This window comes from Chiroxiphia lanceolata, chromosome 30, assembly GCF_009829145.1.
Source record: "Chiroxiphia lanceolata isolate bChiLan1 chromosome 30, bChiLan1.pri, whole genome shotgun sequence".
NCBI lineage: Eukaryota > Metazoa > Chordata > Aves > Passeriformes > Pipridae > Chiroxiphia > Chiroxiphia lanceolata.
In genome coordinates this window covers 837,432-851,492 of record NC_045666.1, presented here as the reverse complement: position 1 = coordinate 851,492, position 14,061 = coordinate 837,432, and the positions used below count along the sequence as shown (strand labels likewise).

The window sequence follows — 14,061 nt, the reverse complement described above, 5'->3', positions numbered from 1 at the left end:
TCTCCTGACTGGGATGTCCCTCTCCTCCCTGGGATGTCCCTCTCCTCCCTGGGATGTCCCTCTCCTCCCTGGGATGTCCCTCTCCTGGCTGGGATGTCCCTCTCCCAGCTGGGATGTCCCTCTCCTCCCTGGGATGTCCCTCTCCCAGCTGGGATGTCCCTCTCATCCCTGGAATGTCCCTCTCATCCCTGGGATGTCCCTCTCCTGACTGGGATGTCCCTCTCCTCCCTTGGATGTCCCTCTCCTCCCTGGGATGTCCCTCTCCCAGCTGGGATGTCCCTCATCCCTGGGATGTGCCGGGACAGGACGTGCAGTGTCAGGAGTTGCCCCAGGACACGTTTCCCCTGGAGCTGGAGCCAGAATTGGGCAACCCAGCGGTGCCTCAGATGTTGGTGATTGCAGGGTTGGCAGGGACAGCCACGCCTTCCCCTCCAGGGAGCCTCCAGGGAGCCTCCAGGGATCCTCCAGGGAGCCTCCAGGGATCCCTTGGCAGGGGGGCAGCACTTGGAATGTGGCTCCTCGGTGTGTCCTGGGAGAGGGTCCTGGGAGAGGGTCACCTTCCTGGGAGAGGGTCCTGGGAGAAGGTCACCTTCCTGGGAAAGGGTCACCTGAGAAGGGTCACCTTCCTGGGAAAGGGTCTCTTTCCTTGGAGAGGGTCACCTTCCTGAGGGAGGATCACCTGGGATAGGGTTGCATTCTTTGGAGAGGGTCACCTTCCTGGGATGGGGTCACCTTCCTGGGACAGGGTCACCTGAGGAGGGTCACCTTAGAAGGGTCACTTTCCTGGTTCAGGGTCACCTTCCTGGAGGGGGCACAAGGCTGCTGAGGTGGCTTTTCCATCACCTCCTGCTCCCACCAGGAGCTGACGAGGAGCCTGGAGCCGCTTCCCCCGGGGCTGCCTGAGCACAAACCCGACCCCCTGTGCTCCTGCAGCTCCTCCTGGCTGGATGACGAGTGTCCCTCGTCCCTCTCAGGGTGACACTTGCATCCCTCCTCCCTCTGAGGGTGACACCCACGTCCCTTGTCCCTCTCAGAGTGACACCAGTGTCCCTCGTCCCTCTGAGGGTGACATCCATGTCCCTTGTCCCTCTCAGAGTGACACCCACGTCCCTCATCCCTCTGAGGGTGACACTCGTGTCCCTTGTCCCTCTGAGAGTGACACCCGTGTCCCTCGTCCCTCTCAGGTGACACCCGCATCCCTCGTCCCTCTCAGAGTGACACCCGTGTCCCTCGTCCCTCTGAGGGTGACACCCACATCCCTTGTCCCTCTCAGGTGACACTCGTGTCCCTCATCCCTCTGAGAGTGACACCCGCGTCCCTTGTCCCTCTGAGAGTGACACCCGTGTCCCTTGTCCCTCTCAGGGTGACACCCACATCCCTTGTCCCTCTCAGGTGACACTCGTGTCCCTCGTCCCTCTGAGAGTGACACCTGTGTCTCTCATCCCTCTGAGGGTGACACCCACGTCCCTTGTCCCTCTCAGAGTGACACCCGTGTCCCTTGTCCCTCTGAGGGTGACACTTGCATCCCTCGTCCCTCTCAGGGTGACACTTGCATCCCTCCTCCCTCTGAGGGTGACACCCGCGTCCCTTGTCCCTCTCAGGTGACACCCGCGTCCCTCATCCCTCTCAGAGTGACACTCGTGTCCCTCGTCCCTCTCAGGGTGACACCAGTGTCCCTCGTCCCTCTGAGGGTGACACTCGCGTCCCTTGTCCCTCTCAGAGTGACACCCACGTCCCTCATCCCTCTGAGGGTGACACTCGTGTCCCTTGTCCCTCTCAGGGTGACACTTGCACCCCTCACCCCTCTGAGGGTGACACCCACGTCCCTCTTCCCTCTCAGGGTGACACCCGCGTCCCTCGTCCCTCTCAGGTGACACCCGCGTCCCTCATCCCTCTCGGAGTGACACCCGCGTCCCTTGTCCCTCTCGGAGTGACACTCCCCCTCCTCAAAGCCGGACTTGCTGCTATTTTTAGCCCCAAAGCAGGTTCTCAGCAGCACGTGTGGCACATAAACAGCTCGTTTAGCACCTAAATCGCTCGGGAAGGACTTCCCGGTGTTCCCGGCGGGAGGAAGGGCGGCCGGGTTGCAGAGTCTGGAATGCGGCAGCTCCTCGGGCAGGGCCCGGGGCGCCCCTGCTCATCCCGGCATCATCCCGGTGAATCAGGAGGAGCAAACCGGGCTGTTTTCCTGCCGGGAACGGCCCCGACGCGGCGGGTCCCCAACAGCAGGGCGGAGATGTCACCTCGATGCCACCTCCGAGCCCCGACGAACACCCCGGGCGGCTCCGAGGCGGGAGCTGGGGAAGGACGGGATGTTCCCGGCTCGGGAGCCCCTCCTGAGGACCCCCGCGGGTGTTTTTCTCCCCCCCTCCAGACCTGTACACGGCCCCCGACTCGTGCGAGGGTCGCTGCGGGGAAGCCCCGAGCGAGGAGGACGAGTGTCACTGTCACCCGGAGTGCGGGACCCGCGGCAGCTGCTGCGGGGACTTCCACCGGCACTGCCGGCCCGGTGAGACCCCCGGTGAGACCCCCGGGACGGGGGGTGGGCGCGGGGGGCTCCCCCGGGGGTGGGGGGTCCTGGGAAGGCTCCATCACCTTTTCCTTTCTGCTCCGTGCAGGTGGGGATGGGGATGGGGATGAGGATGAGGAGGCAGCTCCAGCCCGCGGTGAGTCTGCCCGGGGTGAGGGGGGGGAAAGGGAGGGGAACAGGAGGAGCCTGGGGATGAGCCCCGCGGTGTGACCCCCAAATCCCACGGGGATATGCTGTCCCTGTGTGCCTGTGCACTCCAAACCACCCCCTGGGTCGGTGTTCCCAGGGTCCTGTGCACCCCAAACCCCAGAGGGATGTTCTGGGGCTGTGTCCCTGTGTGCCTGTGCACCCCAAACCCCACAGGGATGTTCTGGGGCTGTGTCCCTGTGTGCCTGTACACCCCAAACCCCACAGGGACCCCCCTGGGTTGGTGTTCCCAGGGTCCTGTGCACCCCAAACCCCACAGGGATGTTCTGAGGCTGTGTCCCTGTGTGCCTGTGCACCCCAAACCCCACAGGGACCCCCCTGGGTCGGTGTTCCCAGGGACAGGATCCAAGGGAAGGGCTGGAGCTGTGCCAGGGCAGGGTGAGGTTGGATCTCAGGGAAAGGTTCTTCCCCCAGAGGGGGGTCGGACACTGAACGGGCTCCCCAGGGTTTGGTCACAACCCCAAACCTGCCAGAGCTCCAGGATTATTTGGACAACGCCCTCAGGCGTTGGGATTTTGGGATCAGTGGGATTTTGGGGCATCCTGTGTGAGGCCGGGAGTTGGATGATCTTTGTGGGGCCCTTCCACCTTGGAACATCCCTTGATCCTGGGACCCCCTGGGGGTATCCATGGCCTCGGGGCATCATCCTGCTTCCAGCACCATTCCTGGGAGCCGGGTGGGCACGGGGAGCCCATGGGGGGCTGGATTTTACATCCCCTGCCCACCCCACACCTGAAAATGGGGAGGGGGCTGATCCCAGGGAATGTGTCACATGGAGCAGGAGGGGGCTGATCCCAGGGGATGTGTCACATGGAGCAGGAGGGGGCTGATCCCAGGGGATGTGTCACATGGAGTAGGGTCACACCCGGGGGGCAGGGGCTGATCCCAGGGGATGTGTCACATGGAGCAGGAGGGGGCTGATCCCTTTGGATGTGTCACACGGAGCAGGGTCACACCTGAGGGTGGGGAGGGGGCTGATCCCTTTGGATGTGTCACACGGAGCAGGGTCACACCGGGGTGCAGGGGCTGATCCCTTTGGATGTGTCACACGGAGCAGGGTCACACCTGAAGGATGGGGAGGGGGCTGATCCCTTTGGATGTGTCACACGGAGCAGGGTCACACCTGAAGGATGGGGAGGGGGCTGATCCCTTTGGATGTGTCACACGGAGCAGGGTCACACCTGAAGGATGGGGAGGGGGCTGATCCCAGGGGATGTGTCACACGGAGCAGGGTCACACCTGAAGGATGGGGAGGGGGCTGATCCCTTTGGATGTGTCACACGGAGCAGGGTCACACCTGAGGGTGGGGAGGGGGCTGATCCCTTTGAATGTGTCACACGGAGCAGGGTCACACCGCGGGACAGGGGCTGACAATTCCCGGCTCCCCCGGAGCCCAGGGAAGGCTCCCTGTGGTCACCTCGTGTCCGTGGTTTTCGGGAGTGTCTGGACCCCCCTGACGGCCCCCCAGGGGTCCGATGGGTGCCGGACGACCCCCCCCAGCCCCTGCTGCCCCTCCCCACAGGCGGCTTCTCCCGGAGCCGCGATTCCATCACGGAGCGGGAGCTCCTGGAGCTGTCGGAGCGGCTCTACGGGCTGGATCACAACCGGGCCCGGCCCGGAGACATCGCCCTCAACCCCCAGCACCGGGCGGGCCCCGGCGAGACGGGACACGGGCGGGACCTGTCGCCGCAGCCGTGAGTGGCCACCGGGGGGGGCCTGGGGGTCGCCGGTGGTGGCCCGGGGGCCACCAGGGATGGTGTGGGGCGGTCCTGTGGGGTCTGTGATGGGGCAGCAGGTTCTGTGGGGTCTGTGATGGGGGCAGGACATCCTATGGGGTCTGTGATGGGGGCAGGACATCCTATGGGGTCTGTGATGGGGGCAGCAGGTCCTGTGGGGTTTGTGATGGGGGCAGGACATCCTATGGGGTCTGTGATGGGGGCAGCAGGTCCTGTGGGGTTTGTGATGGGGGCAGGACATCCTATGGGGTCTGTGATGGGGCAGCAGGTCCTGTGGGGTTTGTGATGGGGGCAGGACAATCTGTGGGGTCTGTGATGGGGGCAGCAGGTCCTGTGGGGTCTGTGATGGGGGCAGCAGGTCCTGTGGGGTCTGTGATGGGGGTAAGACAACCTGTGGGCTCTGTGACAGGGGCAGGACATCCTGTGGGGTCTGTGATGGGGGCAGAACAACCTGTGGGGTCCGTGGGGAAGGAGTTCCTCTCCCTTACCCTCTCCCCCCACCCCTCCAGGCTCTACAAACACGTGAACGAGGAGCTGTTCTCCAAACCCACCTACTCCAGCTTCATTAAGCTGCTGGATAATTACCAGCGGGCCACGGGCAGGGAGGAGGAGGTGACGGCGGAGGAGCTGCGGGAACAGGACACCTTCCTCGGGGAGGCGATGGCAACCGAGCTCATGAGGACGCTCTTCGCCTTCCTCCGAGAGAAAAGTGAGTTGTGGGGCGGGGCGGGAGCCTCGGGAATTCCCCAAGGGAAGCTCCGGCCGGGCGGGAGGTGCCCCGGGAGGAGCGGGGAGGAGCGGGATGATTCCCGAGGGACGGGAGGGGGTGAGGGACGGGGGAGCTCTGCCTCTCCCAGCGCTCCCAGTCCTGGCTCCCTCCTGTCCCACAGACCGCTACGACTCCGAGCAGGAATTCCTGGAGGATTTGAAGGGGATGTGGTTCGGGCTGTATTCCAGAGGGGACGGAGAGCAGGACTCCAGCGGCTTCGAGCACGTCTTCTCAGGTACAGCCCGGCTGGGGTGGGGGGAGAGGGGCAGGGGGGGCCGGGGGCTCACCCAGGGGTGTCCCTCGTGTTTAGGGGAGGTGAAGAAAGGGAAAGTGTCCGGATTCCACAACTGGATTCGCTTCTACCTCCTGGAGAAGCAGGGAACGGTCAACTACCTGAGCCACAACTTCGACGGGCCGGTGAGTGAGCCCGGGGGGGACTGGCAGGGGCAGCAGGGCCTGGGGGGCTGTGATGGGGCAGCACCACCCCAAACCAGCCTCATCCCAACGGGATGGATCCAGAGCCTCAAGGGTGGACCTACAGCAGCAGGGATGGATCCAGAGCCCCAGGGGTGGATCCACAGCCTCAGGGGTGGATCCAGAGCCTCAGGGGGGGATCCAGAGCACCAGGGGTGGATCCAGAGCCTCAGGGGTGGATCCAGAGCCTCAGGGGTGGATCCAGAGCACCAGGGATGTATCCAGAGCACCAGGGATGGATCCAGAGCATCAGGGATGGATCCAGAGCCTCAGGAGTGGATCCACAACACCAGGGATGGATCCACAGCACTGGGGATAGATCCAGAGCCTCAGGGGTGGATCCAGAGCCCCAGGGATGAATCCAGAGCATCAGGGATGGATCCAGAGCCTCAGGGGTGGATCCACAGCACTGGGGATGGATCCAGAGCCCCAGGGATGGATCCACAGCACTGGGGATGGATCCAGAGCCTCAGGGGTGGATCCAGAGCCCCAGGGATGAATCCAGAGCATCAGGGATGGATCCAGAGCCTCAGGGGTGGATCCACAACACCAGGGATGGTGTTGGATCCAGAGCCCCAGGGATGGATCCACAGCACCAGGGATGGATCCAGAGCCTCAGGGGTGGATCCAGAGCACCAGGGATGGATCCACAGCACTGGGGATGCTCCCCCTGCCTCCCGGGGTGTCCCAGGGGTGGGGTGGGATGAGCAGGTCCGGAACAGACCCCCCAACACCCAGAAGGGCCCCTCAAGCCCTCAGTGAGAGATTTGGGGCCGGGGGGCTCCTCTGGGGTCTCTCAGCCCGGTTGGACCCCTCTCTGTCCCCCGGGGGGGTGTGTGAGGATTCCTGGGGCACCGGAAGGTCTGGGGGGGTTCTTGGGGCACCGGAGGGTCTGGGTGGATTCCCGGAGCCCCCGGGACCAAGGCTCTGACCCCCCCTGTCCCCCCCGTCCCCCCGTCCCGCAGTGGGACACGTTCCCCACGGTGCTGGGGCTGCAGTTCAGCTGGGACGGGTTCCACAAGGAGGTGGGATCCGCCTTCATCGGCTCCAGCCCCGAGTTCGAGCTCGGCCTCTACACCCTCTGCTTCCTGGCGCGGCCCGGCCGGGCGTGAGTACCTGGGCTGGGCTGGCTGGCTGTCCTGCTCCGTGTGTCCGTCTGTCCTGCTCCGTGTGTCCTGGGGCTGGCTGTGTGTCCGTCTGTCCTGCTCCATGTGTCCGTCTGTCCTGCTCCGTGTGTCCGTCTGTCCTGCTCTGTGTGTCCGTCTGTCCTGCTCTGTGTGTCCTGTACCTGTCTGTCTGTCCTGGGTCTGTCTGTCTGTCCTGGGGCTGGCTGTCCATCTGTTCTGCTCTGTGTGTCCTGGGTCTGCCTGTCTGTCCTGCTCTGTCTGTCCTGCTCTGTGTCCTGGGTCTGGCTGTCTGTCCATTGTCCTGTGTCTGTGTCCTGTGTCTGTCTGTCTGTCCGTCTGTCCTGCTCTGTGTCCTGGGTCCATGTGTCCTGTACCCGTGTGTCCTGTACCCGTGTGTCCTGGGTCTGTCTGTCTGTCCTATGTGTCTGTCTGTCTGTCTACCCTGTGCCTGTCTGTCTCTCTCCCGGGAGATGGGACTGTGGGATGAGGGCTCAGGGATTGGAGCAGTGGGATCACTGAGAGCATCCTGGAGATGGGATTGTGGGATGAGGGCTCGGGGATGGGACTGGAGATGGGATTGTGGGATGAGAGCTCAGGGATGGAGCAGTGAGGGTGTGGGATCACTGAGAGCATCCCGGAGATGGGACTGTGGGATGAGGGTTCAGGGATGGGACTGGAGATGGGATTGTGGGATGAGAGCTCAGGGATGGAGCAGTGAGGGTGTGGGATCACTGAGAGCATCCCGGAGATGGGATTGTGGGATGAGGGCTCAGGGATTGGAGCAGTGGGATCACTGAGAGCATCTCGGAGATGGGATTGTGGGATGAGGGCTCAGGGATGGGACTGGAGATGGGACTGTGGGATGAGGGCCCAGGGATGGGACTGGAGATGGGATTGTGGGATGAGGGCTCAGGGATGGGACTGGAGATGGGACTGTGGGATGAGGGCTCAGGGATGGAGCAGTGAGGGTGTGGGATCACTGAGAGCATCCCGGAGATGGGAGTGTGGGATGAGGGCTCAGGGATGGGACTGGAGACGGGACTGTGGGATGAGGGCTCAGGGATGGAGCAGTGAGGGTGTGGGAACATCGGGAGCATCCCGGAGATGGGATTGTGGGATGAGGGCTCAGGGATGGGACTGGAGATGGGACTGTGGGATGAGGGCTCAGGGATGGGGCAGTGAGGGTGTGGGGACACCAGGATCCCAGAGATGGGATTGTGGGATGAGGGCTCAGGGGTGGCCCTGGAGATGGGATTGTGGGATGAGGGCTCAGGGATGGAGCAGTGGGATCACTGGGAGCATCCCGAAGATGGGATCGTGGGAGGACAGGGACGGGGCAGGGCCGGTGTTGGGACACCGGGAGGATCCTGGAGATGGGACTGTGGGATGAGGGCTCAGGGATGGGGCAGGGCCGGTGTTGGGGCACCGGGAGCACCCCAGACACGTCCCCGGGGGCTCGGGGGGTGACAGGCCGTGTCCCCACAGGTGTCACCTGAGCCTGGGCGGGCACAGCCTGAGCATCCAAACCTTCCCCTGGACCAAATCCACCTACGGCGGCGGCCGGAGGTTCATCGCCACCGCCTACGTGATGTCACCGTGAGGGGACATCGGGGACATCCCCCCGCCCCTCCCCGCGCTGCCCCCGGCGCTGATCGGGACTGGTCTGGACTGGTTTGGACTGGTCTGGACTGGTCGGGACCGGTCTGGCTGCGGGACGCGGAGCTGTGGGACCAGCGCAGGGTCCGGAGGGAGCTGGGCAGGACATCGGTGGCCGAGCCCCGTGAGGGGACAGAGGGGACACAGAGGGACCCTCGAGCCCCCCCGAGCGCTGCAGTCCCCGGTCACGGCAGGAGAGAGGGGAAAGGGGGGGATCTGCCGTGGGAAGGGGGGGATTTGGTGTGGGAAGGGAGGGATTTAATGTGGGAAGGGCGGGATTTGATGTGGGAAGGGAGGGATTTGATGTGGGAAGGGAGGGATTTGATGTGGGAAGGGCGGGATTTGCCGTGGGAAGGGAGGGATTTGTCGTGGGAAGGGAGGGATTTGATGTGGGAAGGGGGGGATTTGATGCGGGAAGGGCGGGATTTGCCGTGGAGAGGGAAGGATTTGATGCGGGAAGGGCGGGATTTGATGCGAGAAGGGGGGGATTTGATGCGAGAAGGGGGGGATTTGCCGTGGAGAGGGAAGGATTTGCCATGGGAAGGGCGGGCTCTGCCGTGGGAAGGGAGGGATTTGATGCGGGAAGGGAGGGATTTGCCGTGGGAAGGGAGAGAATTGCCGTGGAGAGGGAGGGATCTGCCGCGGGAAGGAGGATCCCGGAGGGAAATAAATGCAGGCTCCGGCCGGAGAAGGGTTTGGTTTCGGTGCAGGAGCTGCTGCTCCCCACAGGCCACCCCAGCACAGCCCCCCCTCCACCGCAGCCCCCCAAAACTCACCCTGCCATCCTTCGTCCACCTCCGCCCTCCATCTGGCCCCCCCAGCCCCTCTCTGAGCCCCCCCCAGGCACTGCCACCCCCCCCGAGACCCCCCGGGATCCATCCCAGGGGCAACCCCTCCCCGGGGACCCCCCTGGGGAATTGGGATCTCTGGGGGGCTCCTCCCACGTCCCTGCACACTCAGGGGCTCCCCGGGGGCTGCGGGTCCCCAGAGATCCCCCAACCCCCCCCACCCCGAGCTGCTCAGGGCTCCGGGGGCTTCTCTCAGTTCTGCACCCCGGCAGCCCCATCACCCCCATCAGTGCCCCTGGGGGTCCCACAGCCCCCACATTCCCAGGAGAAGACCCCCAGCAATCCCATCACCCCTTTGGCTGCCCCTGGAGGACCCACAGCCCCCCCAGTGCCAGAAGAAGACCCCCAGCAGTCCCACCACCCCCCTGGCTGCCCCCAGGGATCCCACAGCCCCCCCAGTGCCAGGAGAAGACCCGCAGAAGCCCCATCACTCTCCCCACTGTCAGGAGAAGACCCCCAGCAGCCCCATAACCCCCATCAGTGCCCCTGGGGGTCCCACAGCCCCCCCCCCGTGCCAGGAGAAGACCCCCAGCGGCCCCATCACCCCCTGGCTACCCTTGGAGGACCCACAGCCCCCCCAGTGCCACGAGAAGACCCCCCAGCAATCCTATCACCCCTTTGGCTGCCCCTGGGGGTCCCACAGCCCCCCCAGTGCCAGGAGAAGACCCCCCCAGGAATCCTATCACCCGTTTGGCTGCCCCTGGAGGACCCACAGCACCCCCAGTGCCAGAAGAAGACCCCCAGCAGGCCCATCACCCCCTCACTACCCCTGGGGTCCCACAGCCCCCCCAGTGCCAGGAGAAGACCCCCAGAAGCTCCATCACCCCCTCACTACCCCTGGGGTCCCACATTCCCCCTATTCCCAGGAGAAGACCCCCGGCAGCCCCATCACCCCCCTCACCATCCCTGGGGTCCCACAGCCCCCCCAGTGCCAGGAGAAGACCCCCAGCAGCCTCATCACCCCCCACGTCCCTGGGGATCCCACAACTCTCCCAGTGCCAGGAGAAGACCCCCAGCAGCCCCATCACCCCCCTCACTGCCCCCGGGGGTCCCACAGCCCCTCTCATTCCCAGGAGAAGACCCCCATCCCCCCCCCTCACTGCCCCCGGGGGTCCCACAGCCCCCCAGTGCCAGGAGAAGACCCCCAGTAGCCCCATCACCCCCCTCACTGCCCCCGGGGGTCCCACAGCCTCCCCCATTCCCAGGAGAAGACCTCCAGCAACCCCATCACCCCCCAGGGCACCGAGATCCCGCAAACACACCCCCCTCCCCCTCAGCCCCTTCTCCCGCTCGCTCCCCGCGGATTTGGGGGGTCACCGAGGGTGGGGAGGGGGACACCCATCCACCAGCTGCCCCCCGGCTGCCCCCCGACCCCTGCCCGTGCCCCCCGGGCTGACAGTCGTGGCGGGGGGGGGGGAATCCCAGGGTAGCAGAGCCGGGAGATCGGAGCTTCCCGGGAGATCGGAGCTTCCCGACAGATGGTCGGGAACCGCAACAGTTCCCGGGGAAGGGCTGGGAGTGCCCGCGCCATCTGCCAGGGGTCACGGGTGACCCCCGAACCCCGCCACGGGGGGCGTGTTGGGCCGGGGGGGGGGTGGAGGGAGGGATGGGGGGGGATGCCAGAGGTTGATTTATAGAAACGCGCCGGGAAAAGGGGCAGGGGGAGGTTTGGGGGGGTGGGACCGGGGTGGGTGAGGGTCTCCCTGTATTGGCTCCCTCCCATGGGGGTCTGTACCTGGGGATGGGGTGGGCCGTGCTCAGGAGAAGACCCCCCCAGCCCCAGCACTTCCCAGAGCTCTGGGGGTCCCACAGACCCCCCCCCATGTCCAGGAGAAGGCCCCCCCCAACCTCATGACTCCATGAAGCTCTGGGGGTCCCACAGACCCCGCCCCCCTCAGGAGAAGACCCCCCCCAGCCCCATCACTTCCCAGAGCTCTGGGGGTCCCACAGACTCCCCCCCCATGCCCAGGAGAAGACCCCCCCCAGCCTCATCACTTCCCAGAGCTCTGGGGGTCCCACAGACACCTCCCACACTAAGGAGAAGACCCCCCCCCCCCCCCAACCCCATGACTCCATGAAGCTCTGGGGGTCCCACAGACCCCCCTCACACTCAACAGAAGACCCCCCCTCCCCCCCAAGCCCCCCCACTTCCCACATTCCTGGGGGTCCCACAGCCCCCCTCCATGCCCAAGAGAAGACCCCCAGCAGCCCCATCACTTCCCAGAGCTCTGGGGGTCCCACAGACCCCTCCTACACTCAGGAAAAGACCTCCTCCCCCAACCCCATCACTTCCCCACATTCCTGGGGGTCCCACAGACCCCTCTCACACTCAGGAAAAGACCTCCCCTCCCAACCCCATCATTTCCCAGAGCTCTGGGGGTCCCACAGCCCCCCCCCCCCCCAAGCCCAGGAGAAGACCCCCCAACCCCATCACCCCACGAAGCTCTGGGGGTCCCACAGACCCCCTCCATGCCCAGGAGAAGACCCCCCCCCAGCCCCATCACTTCCCAGAGCTCTGGGGGTCCCCATGGCCAGGAGCAGACCCCCCCCCAACCCAGAGCTCTGGGGGTCCCACAGACCCCACTCAGGAGAAGACCCCCCCAGCCCCAGCACTTCCCAGAGCTCTGGGGGTCCCAAAACCCCCTCCCACACTCAGGAGAAGACCCCCCCCCCCAACCCCATCACTTCCCAGAGCTCTGGGGGTCCCACAGACCCCCTCCATGCCCAGGAGAAGACCCCTCCCCAACCCCATCACTCCACAGAGCTCTGGGGGTCCCACAGACCCCCTCCATGCCCAGGAGAAGACCCCTCCCCAACCCCACCACTTCCCAGAGCTCTGGGGGTCCCACAGACACCCCCCCACTCAGGAGAAGATCCCCCCAATCCACCACTTCCCAGAGCTCTGGGGGTCCCACAGACCCCCCCACGCCCAAGAGAAGACCCTCCCCATCCCACCAGGGTTCCCCAAGGGGTGGGTTCCCAAGAGGGGGGGTTTCCTGCTCCTTGAGGGATCCCCCCCGGATTTATCCCGGGGGTTCCACCACCACCAAAGCGAGGATGAGGAGGGTCCCAGCTCCGCCCGAGCCGCGGGTTCGGCGCCGGGGCAGCTCAGGGGGGGTCTCTGTGCCGGCTGGGAGAGGGTCCCACAGCAGGGAGCACCCACCGGGGCAGGGCCGGGACGCTCCAGGCCCCCCCAAATCCCGGCGGGAGCGCGGCCGGAGTGTTCCGCCGGGGCCGCGGGAGGCAGCGGGTGGCGGCGGCTGGCACAGCACCCGCTTCCTCCTGCCGGCCCTGCTTCCCCTGCCAGCCCTGCCAGCGGCTCTGCCAGACCTTCCCCGTGCCCCCCAGGACCAACCCGGGCACCGCCGGCCCCCCCGCCCGGCGCTGGGAAGTCTCTTTTCCCCCTGCCCGGCCCTGGGAAGTCTCTTTTCCCCCTGCCCGGCCCTGGGAAGTCTCTTTTCCCCCCGCCCGGCGCTGGGAAGTCTCTTTTCCCCCCGCCCGGCCCTGGGAAGTCTCTTTTCCCCCTGCCCGACCCCGGGAAGTCTCTTTTCCCCCCGCCCGGCCCTGGGAAGTCTCTTTTCCCCCTGCCCGGCCCTGGGAAGTCTCTTTTCCCCCCGCCCGGCCCTGGGAAGTCTCTTTTCCCCCTACCCGGCCCTGGGAAGTCTCTTTTCCCCCCGCCCGGCGCTGGGAAGTCTCTTTTCCCCCTGCCCGACCCCGGGAAGTCTCTTTTCCCCCTGCCCGTCCCCGGGAAGTCTCTTTTCCCCCTACCCGGCCCTGGGAAGTCTCTTTTCCCCCTGCCCGGCCCTGGGAAGTCTCTTTTCCCCCTGCCCGGCCCCGGGAAGTCGCTTTTCCAGCCCCCGGTTTCTGGGGAGAAGAGAGGGACAAAACCCTCTCAGAGGAACATCCCGGGCGCTGCTCGGTGCCAGGAGGGGCTCGGGGGAGCGGGAGGGACCCCCCCGGTTGCTGCCAGTCGTGGGGGGGTCTGAGGGACCCCCTGCCCGCCCCGGGCCCGGGGGAGGCACTGCCAGGGGCAAGGGGGGAGCAGAGCAGCTCACCCAAAACACCCCAACAGCCTCCTCCGACCCTTTGGGGCTCCCGGGAGCCCCCGAATCCCTCCATGTCCTCCTGTCCTGGGGGTCCAGTGGCACGGGGGGACCCCCTGGAGCCCCTAAATCCCTCCAGGTCCTCCTGCCCTGGGGGTCCAGCGGCACGGGGGGACCCCCTGGAGCCCCTAAATCCGTCCACGTCTCCCTACCCTTGGGGTCCAGCGGCACGGGGGGACCCCTTGGAGCCCCTGAATCCCTCCCCATCTTCCTGCCCCGGGGGGACCCTCTGGAGCCCCCGAATCCCTCCCTGTCTCCCTGTCCCGGGGGTCCAACGGCACGGGGGGACCCCCTGGAGTTACCAAATCCCTCCACATCCTCCTGCCCCGGGGGTCCAGCAGCACGGGGGGACCCCCTGGAGCCCCTGAATCCCTCCCTGTCTCCCTGCCCCAGGGGGTCCAGCAACATAGGGGGATCCCCTGGAGCCCCTGAATCCCTCCCTGTCTTCCTACTTGGGGGGGTCCAGCGGCACGGGGGGACCCCCTGGAGTCACCCCCCGTGTGGGGAAAGGACCCCCGGGGAGCAGAGAGGGTAGGGAAGGGTAGGGAGGGCAAGGTTTGGGGCGGGGAAGGGGGGGCAGATGCCGACAAGCTGCCTCCAGCTCCATCTGC

The 14,061-nt window shown here is 65.9% G+C and overlaps 1 protein-coding gene across 1 annotated transcript in view; it reads left to right on the top strand.

The window, feature by feature from the left end:
- The window catches only part of ENDOU (endonuclease, poly(U) specific), a 13,028-nt gene extending 4,585 nt beyond the window's left edge, over nt 1–8,443 (top strand). Inside the window, exons 2-8 of the mRNA XM_032713379.1 lie at nt 2,375–2,509; nt 4,260–4,431; nt 4,983–5,182; nt 5,364–5,477; nt 5,553–5,659; nt 6,682–6,824; nt 8,329–8,443. Coding sequence (XP_032569270.1) covers nt 2,375–2,509; nt 4,260–4,431; nt 4,983–5,182; nt 5,364–5,477; nt 5,553–5,659; nt 6,682–6,824; nt 8,329–8,443 — 986 coding nt within the window. The remainder of the gene's footprint in view (nt 1–2,374; nt 2,510–4,259; nt 4,432–4,982; nt 5,183–5,363; nt 5,478–5,552; nt 5,660–6,681; nt 6,825–8,328) is intronic.
- Nucleotides 8,444–14,061: the final 5,618 nt, after the last annotated feature.